The sequence below is a fragment of the Lactuca saligna genome, chromosome 3, assembly GCF_052625555.1.
Source record: "Lactuca saligna cultivar CGN05327 chromosome 3, ASM5262555v1, whole genome shotgun sequence".
Taxonomy (NCBI): Eukaryota; Viridiplantae; Streptophyta; class Magnoliopsida; order Asterales; family Asteraceae; genus Lactuca; species Lactuca saligna.
The window spans coordinates 33,591,099-33,598,241 of NC_136419.1; the positions used below are offsets into that span (position 1 = coordinate 33,591,099).

Sequence of the window (7,143 nt, forward strand, 5' to 3'; positions counted from 1 at the left end):
GTCAAATATTGAAGGTAGATATAATTTCCATTGTTGAAGGAACGATGATAAAAACTGAATATATTCAAAGAATTTAAAATGATCAGCAAGATTTGTTTGTGTATGCATGGACAAATATTAATTTAGTACATGTAGCGCATGGAATTAGATGCATCTTTAAGCAAAAGTTTCTACCACGAATATAACATGTGACATACCGGAAGCAACCACATATTGAACAGTTGGTAAAAAAAAAATTATTGAAATTTATATGAAAAACAATACACACATAAAAGTCTTTTTCCTTCTTTAAAGGTTCTTAATCCTTTCAAAATATGACAAAGATGTTCCTATTATTCACAATATTTATACTTGGTCTTGTTCTATTTGACGTTATTCATGTTATTTTTACATTGAAGAGCCAATTAATAATCATTATTAAAAAGTCTTTTGAGTGGTATTAGTCAAATTAGGGGTTTCAAATGCATAAGAATCAAAGAAATTAAATTAAGGAGTTTTAAATGCATAAGAATCAAGGAAAAATACTTCATTTATAAGATACTAGTTTATAACCCGTGGAAACTACGGTTATAAAATTAATTAAAATTTTATAGTAAAAACTCAAAATTATTAATTAATTATTTTAAATAAATTATTAATTACGAAATATTTTTATTAGTTATGTGAAATTATAACCGTTAATTCAAATAAATATGTAAAACTAATTTTTAATATATATTAAACATTTTTATTTGTGAATTAATGAAAACATTAACATAAAATTTAAAACTTAAAATGGAGAATAAATACATTGACCAATAATATCACATTAATTAGGAAGTCTAATAAATTTAAAATGAAAAATTAATGGATTGACAAGTGATATCATATTAATTAAGAGGTCTAATATGATGATACATGTCAAAATAACTACTCTTTTATTAATATAGGGAGATATAGATATAAATATAAATGTAATGAATTTTATTTCAATATTGTAAGAATGAAATTATTAAAATTTTGGTGTTGAAAAACTATTTTAATTTTGTAAAATTAGTTTATTTTAATTTTGTAAATTTATTTTAATTTAAAATACAAACAAATTTTTTATTACAGACTGCAATCATTTGATCCAACTGTTCTAATGGAAAAGGTTCACAAATGGTCCACATATTTCATAAATTTTCATTTCAAAAAATAAACAACACACGCCAAATACCTTTTTAACCAATAAACTAATAAATCATTTTAAAAAAACATTCATACTTAAAAGTTGTGTAAAAAAAAGAAAGAAATTAGTAACGAGTATATGAAGCTTCTTGGTCGATGGATAAGTTATGAAAGACAGTGCCCTAACTCCGACAGAGGCTACGATTTGCTGAAAAGATCATAAACAACAACAACAATAACGAACGAGCTCACAACGACGATAACAGTAGGACAACAGGTATGAGGAGAGCATATACAAGCTATTTGGGTTTGCTCCTTATTTCGATATTAGCAGGCACCTGTTTGTGAAAATGCCTCGGAGAGATAACGTGATATTATTTTCTATCTATTTCTATTCAGGTGAACTGAGTTTTTAATACCTACTTCGCTGCTAATTATCGTTCTTTTGAGTTGCAAGAAAGGGGCGTTTAGTAGATATGAGTTGGTCCTGTAGTAACTATCTTTGCTTGTCGAGCTCAACCTCTAGCTCTGTCGTCACTTCCACCGAACTTACCAGGTTTTCCAGATGCAAGCTGTCTTGTGAGGTGAGATTAATGTACTCTTTACGTTTCTTCTACTTCTATATATAAGTGAAGGGTTAACGTCTTTGGAATCCGTAATTATCTTAATACATCATCTTCGTCTCCTGAAGCTTTTAAAAACATGTATCTGATCCAAATTGAGTTGTTTATATGGGTTTCATGATTTTCTTCTATACTCCCTCTGTTCGACAGACGTTATGCTTTTATCTTCAAACAATCAAAAGGATCGCACATTCTGAAAGCTTTGTAAATCGTATTTTGTCCAACTTTTGAAGTAAATTATCCATAGAAAAAACCTGTCTAATAACTTTTTTAATTCTTCCTTTTCATGGCAGTATGAAGAACAAAGAAGGAAACATCATGACCTAAAGAGACCAGTAAACATTTTTGCTTACAACGGCTTGAAATCTCCATCTTATAAACTCGTAAGTTGCTTAATTTTATGTATTACTCTAAATATATCTCCATCTGGTTATCCTGTTCATCTTTACTGGATTCATTCAGGACAAACTCCCAAAAAGGAAAGATCATGTCTTAAAGAAGCCAAAAAACATATCTGCTTACTACAGCTTGAAACCTCCATCTTATAAATTGGTAATTCTCTTTGTCATCTTTTCTCTTTCCCCTCTGTTATCTTTCCTGTTTGTTCCCCATTGATTTCGTGTTCTACTTTTTGCAGGATGCTCTAGAGCCATATATGAGCAAGAGGACCCTTGAGGTGCATTGGGGAAAGCATCACCGTGGTTATGTGGAGATTTTGAACAAGTATCTATCCAAGAACGATGTATTGTATGGATACACAATGGACGAATTGATCAGAGTGACATATAACAGTGGAAATCCATTGCCAGAATTCAATGTTGCTGCTCAGGTTTGAACAACAACTCATGAGCTGTATTCCTGTTTTGGAAAATGTTTGGAATCATGATTTCTTGTGGGATTTTGTAGGTCTGGAATCATGATTTCTTCTGGGAATCCATGCAACCAGGAGGTGGAAACTTACCAATATTGGGTCTAATGGAGCAGATTGAAAAGGATTTTGGTTCCTTTGCAGAGTTCAGACAAGAGTTTATAGAAAGTGCCCTGACATTATTTGGGTCTGGATGGGTTTGGCTTGTTTGTATGTTTCTTGCCATTTTAAATTGGTTTCTTGTTTAGTTGAATAAGTTAGCATTGTATTTTTATAATAAGTTTATAGTTGCATCCAGTTTTGATTTGTATTGTTGTGGGGTCCCAATTTCAGTAAAGAGGAATGAGCAACGACTTGCAATAGCTACAACAACAAATGCTGTAACCCCTCTTGTGTGGGATGATATTGTAAGCATGTTTTTACTGTTTAACTTTTTTTTTTTTTTTTTTTTTTTTTCTTTTTCTCTTTATACTAATGGATTAATCTCTTGTACTTGCACAGCCTCTACTTAGTTTGGATATGTGGGAGGTAAGAACAACTCTCTCTCTCTCTCTCTCTCTCACACACACACACACAGACACATTTTTTTCACACATACATGACTGTTAATAAAGTTCCACTTGTCCCAATAACTGCAATATTTAATTGTACATGTAATTCAATGAAAACATTACCAAGTAGTGACATATCTAAAATATACCACAAAGATGAGAAAATAGAGGAATTTTGTATGGTATGTTCAATGTTGTAGTATTCATTCTAATTTTTGTTTCTTCTGTTTTGCAGCATGCTTATTATCTGGATTACAAGGTACATACATATTCATTTCAAACATCCTTTTTATCTCCCGTTTAACTCGGTCATTTATATCCGATTTTTTTTTTTTTTTTTTTTTTTTGGTGAGTTAACAGAATGACAGAGCCCGGTATGCTAATGTCTTCATGGACCATCTTGTGTCATGGAACGCGGTATTGGGCCGTATGGCTCGTGCCCAGGCCTTTGTGAATTTAGGAGAACCCAAGATTCCTGTTGCCTAACATCTCTCTTCTCTCCCTATCTCTTTTAGGTAGCAAGTTTTGCTAGTATTAATGTAACTTCTATTTTTGCAAAATGCTTGGTGAGTATTTTAGTTTTTGAGGCAGTAAGTGGTAAATGCAGACGTGGATTTTAGGCATGAATGATTGCAAACATGGCGTTGTATATGATTGAAATTGTAGTAAAAAAATCCTTGCAAGAACCGAAAATAGCAATGAAGGTATGACGTGAATCAAGTTAAATCAGAGACAATGTAGGGAAAAGAACAATTTGAGAAAACAAATGTTAATCATCTTGAAGATTAGTATGGTTTGGGGCAAAATACATGTTTTGATATGTATTAAAAAAATGTTCAATATAATTTGATACATACACTTCCTCAAGTCCTTATCGGATTACACATCACCAATTTCTCCATAGGGTTTTAAGTGTCGCGTTTTAGAATCGGATATCAACCTTGATTTCAGTTTTCAAACCTTAAATATGATATGATGTGTTTTCCTTTACAAATGCAAAACTACCCTCATGTCATGATAATTTGTGATCATCTTAGAGCATACATACTTTCTTTCAATTCTATTCAAATGGAATGGGCGCTCCCTCTCCATGTCATCATAGTTCTTGCTAGTGTAGCAAGTCGAATTGCAATGCCTTCAGACGCAAATAGGTCCCACTCATAATATGGTATCATCTTATTATGGTATTAAGTTGTTTATATTTATTTATTTTTTGAGTGTTAAGTGTCATATATATGGTTATTTTGCATTTGGAATTTTATGTAATTTATTGCTTTTTCATTTTCCTTAGGCGATGATGCTCCCCCTACCCCACCACCGTTTGCAAACAAAAAATCACTCTCGCCCTCTTTCTGGATCACCATCTTCGGCAACCTCTCTTTCTCTTCTCATGCAACCGACGATTCATTCATCTTTTTTTTTTCTACTGCCTGACAATGTTAATCACTTTCTCCTTTCTCCTTCCCAATCACCATCTTCGACAACCACTCTAAAGGTGGGGGTTGGTGGGTTTATTTATTTAATAAGAAAATAAATATAAAGGAAGACATGGCAAAAAAAAAAAAAAAAAAAGACAAAAATAGTAATTTCATCATTTAACATAGCAATATAGCATATGGACGGTGAAGACCGAATGGACAAACACTCATGGCTTTTGAAACCATAAGAACTATTGACATTAATTTCTCAAAATTAATACTAAAACAGTAAAATTGTATAAATATGCAAACTACATTAAATAAATGTTGTAGCTGAACTAATGTCAAATAAGATAAAATTGCTTTTTTGGTTTTTGTGGCTGTATGTGCTTTTTGAATAGAGTCCATTCTTTTTTTTTTTAAACTCTCGTTGGCTACATAAAAAAAATTTTATAACAACTTTTCGTCCCTTTGGTGGACGTCATTAGAAAGAGATAGTTTGATCATCTCCAACGGACCACTAAAATAGTGTGATGCCTGCCAAAATAACTCCAACTGCCCACCAAATGAAACCGCATTCTTGTGGCCAATGTTTTAAAACCCGGGTCGACTCGGCCGGTTGAACCGGTTGGACCGTGACCCGGTGTAAAAAGCGGGTCAATTGATACCGGTTTTTTGTAAAAATACGAACCGGATCGAACCGGCCGGGTTTCCCCTAAACCGCGGTTCGACCGCTTATGTCGAACCGGTTAAAACCGGATTGACCCGTTTTAATAGGGTTTGGATAGTTTGATACAAGTATCGAACGTCAAAACAACGAGCCGTTTGCGGTTTCTTTAATGTTTTTCAATGTTTAAACTTTGTGTATATCAAATTATTGATTTTATATGTTTATGGATTATGCATGCAAGTAAAAATATATAAAAATAGTAAAAGGTTGAACCGGTTGACCCGTGAACCGGTCATCACACCGGGTCAACTAAAAACCCGGGTTTTAAAACATTGCTTGTGGCACCATTTTAATGTTTTAGTATGTATTGTGGTTGGATTTGTTCTTTATCGTATATAAAATAATAAATTTGCCCTTACTTTATACTTATACCTAAAGTAACGACAAAAATGGTCCGTATGAATATGATACACTGATAATTACAAGTTTAGTCTAAAACTGTGTTTGACGCGTGACAGCTAGCTGAAAAACTAGCTTATTTTTCGAGTTTTTTTAAGTTGTTATGTTTGGCAAACCAAAAGGTAGCTTATAAACTAACTTTTTAAAAAGTTACTTAGACTAGTTTTTTAGAAGTTTTTTTTAAAATTTTCAAATATACCCCTTAATTAATTATAAAAAAACATATTCTTTTAAATATCATTTTATATTTTTCAGCTAGTTTCACCAAACGTCATTTTTTATCAGCTAGTTTTTTATTTAACAAATAGTTTTTCAACTAACAACTAGCTTTTCTGCTAGTACACCAAACATAGCCTAAGAGCATCTCCAACCCACTCCCATTCTCCATAATTTCTTCCATTTCTTCTCCCATTCCTCTTCAACCCTACCCCATTTTGGGGGAAATGAATAGTATAACACCATATTTGGTGTTATATTATTCATTTCCCCCAAAATGGGGATGAACTTTGAGTTGTCGGTTTTAGTCCCTCGTTTTATATATTTATATATTTCTGATTTTTTACCTACTAATTATTATTTAAATATAATATTTAATACTTATAATATTGTGTTATATATTAAAGTATATTAATTAATTATAAATATAATTTTTCTTTTTGTTTATCAAATTCATATTAAAATTTAAATACATATTGAAAATTTTAAAACACAATTACGTATTTTACGAAAGCTTATAATTACGTATTATAAATATAATATTATTTACATAATATTATTGTCATGAAAAAAATATAGACTATATATTTGTTAAAACCAAATTAATAGAAGGAGTGTATTTGATAATTTATATAAGTTAAAAGAAAGGATTATAGTTTTTGGGGTAAAAATGGGATAAAAAATAAAGTAGGGTTGGAGATGAAACACTATTTACCTCATTTTTTACTCTATTTTTTGGGGAAAAAAATAGAAATAGGTTGGAAATGATCTAAATAGATATTAGAGGATACGGTATCAACGAGAATTAGTATTTTTGCTGATGTGGTATTTAATAATATTCTCATAATATCATAAACATCATTTCCCTCTTGGTGTTATGACATATTGAAATGGAAACATTGATTTCCAAGTCTATTTTTCTCTTCTTAACCTCCTCATAATATAATCATAACACCATAAACATCATTTCTCATTTGGTGTTATAACACTACCTCAACAACCCATACCTCATGCTCTTAATCCATGTCATTGCCAATATTTAACTCTCTTTGTTCTTACAACTTACAACGTTGAAGAAATATTGTCTTCTCACGAGGCCAAAAATGTAATTTAGTCTTTTTATTTATTTATTTATTTTTTTAACTTTAATTTCCCTTTTTGCCAAGAGCGGGCCAGAGTTTAAACGCTG

General features: G+C 31.3%; 1 protein-coding gene across 2 annotated transcripts; it reads left to right on the plus strand.

Annotated features, from left to right (window-relative positions):
• Positions 1 to 1,267: 1,267 nt before the first annotated feature.
• FSD3 (Fe superoxide dismutase 3) lies at positions 1,268 to 3,917 on the plus strand. 2 transcript variants are annotated; one of them, XM_078983678.1, is made up of 10 exons: positions 1,268 to 1,426; positions 1,549 to 1,733; positions 2,066 to 2,155; positions 2,235 to 2,324; positions 2,410 to 2,601; positions 2,679 to 2,850; positions 2,974 to 3,047; positions 3,142 to 3,168; positions 3,427 to 3,450; positions 3,552 to 3,877. In XM_078983678.1, the coding sequence occupies exons 2-10, from the start codon at positions 1,626 to 1,628 to the stop codon at positions 3,675 to 3,677; spliced, it is 903 nt and encodes a 300-aa protein (XP_078839804.1). In that variant the 5' UTR covers positions 1,268 to 1,426; positions 1,549 to 1,625; the 3' UTR covers positions 3,678 to 3,877. The 2 variants fall into 2 exon arrangements, with proteins under 2 accessions (XP_078839804.1, XP_078839805.1); XM_078983679.1 differs by having other exon boundaries at positions 1,275 to 1,426; positions 1,607 to 1,733; positions 3,552 to 3,917.
• The last annotated feature ends 3,226 nt before the right edge of the window (positions 3,918 to 7,143 follow it).

Bases quoted from the DNA above. Each gene is read 5' to 3' on its own strand.
- FSD3 (XM_078983678.1), top strand. From the start codon at position 1,626: ATGAGTTGGTCCTGTAGTAACTATCTTTGCTTGTCGAGCTCAACCTCT. The intron at 2,325-2,409 runs GTAATTCTCTTT...TACTTTTTGCAG, and splicing joins AACCTCCATCTTATAAATTG to GATGCTCTAGAGCCATATAT. The intron at 3,169-3,426 runs GTAAGAACAACT...TCTGTTTTGCAG, and splicing joins TTAGTTTGGATATGTGGGAG to CATGCTTATTATCTGGATTA.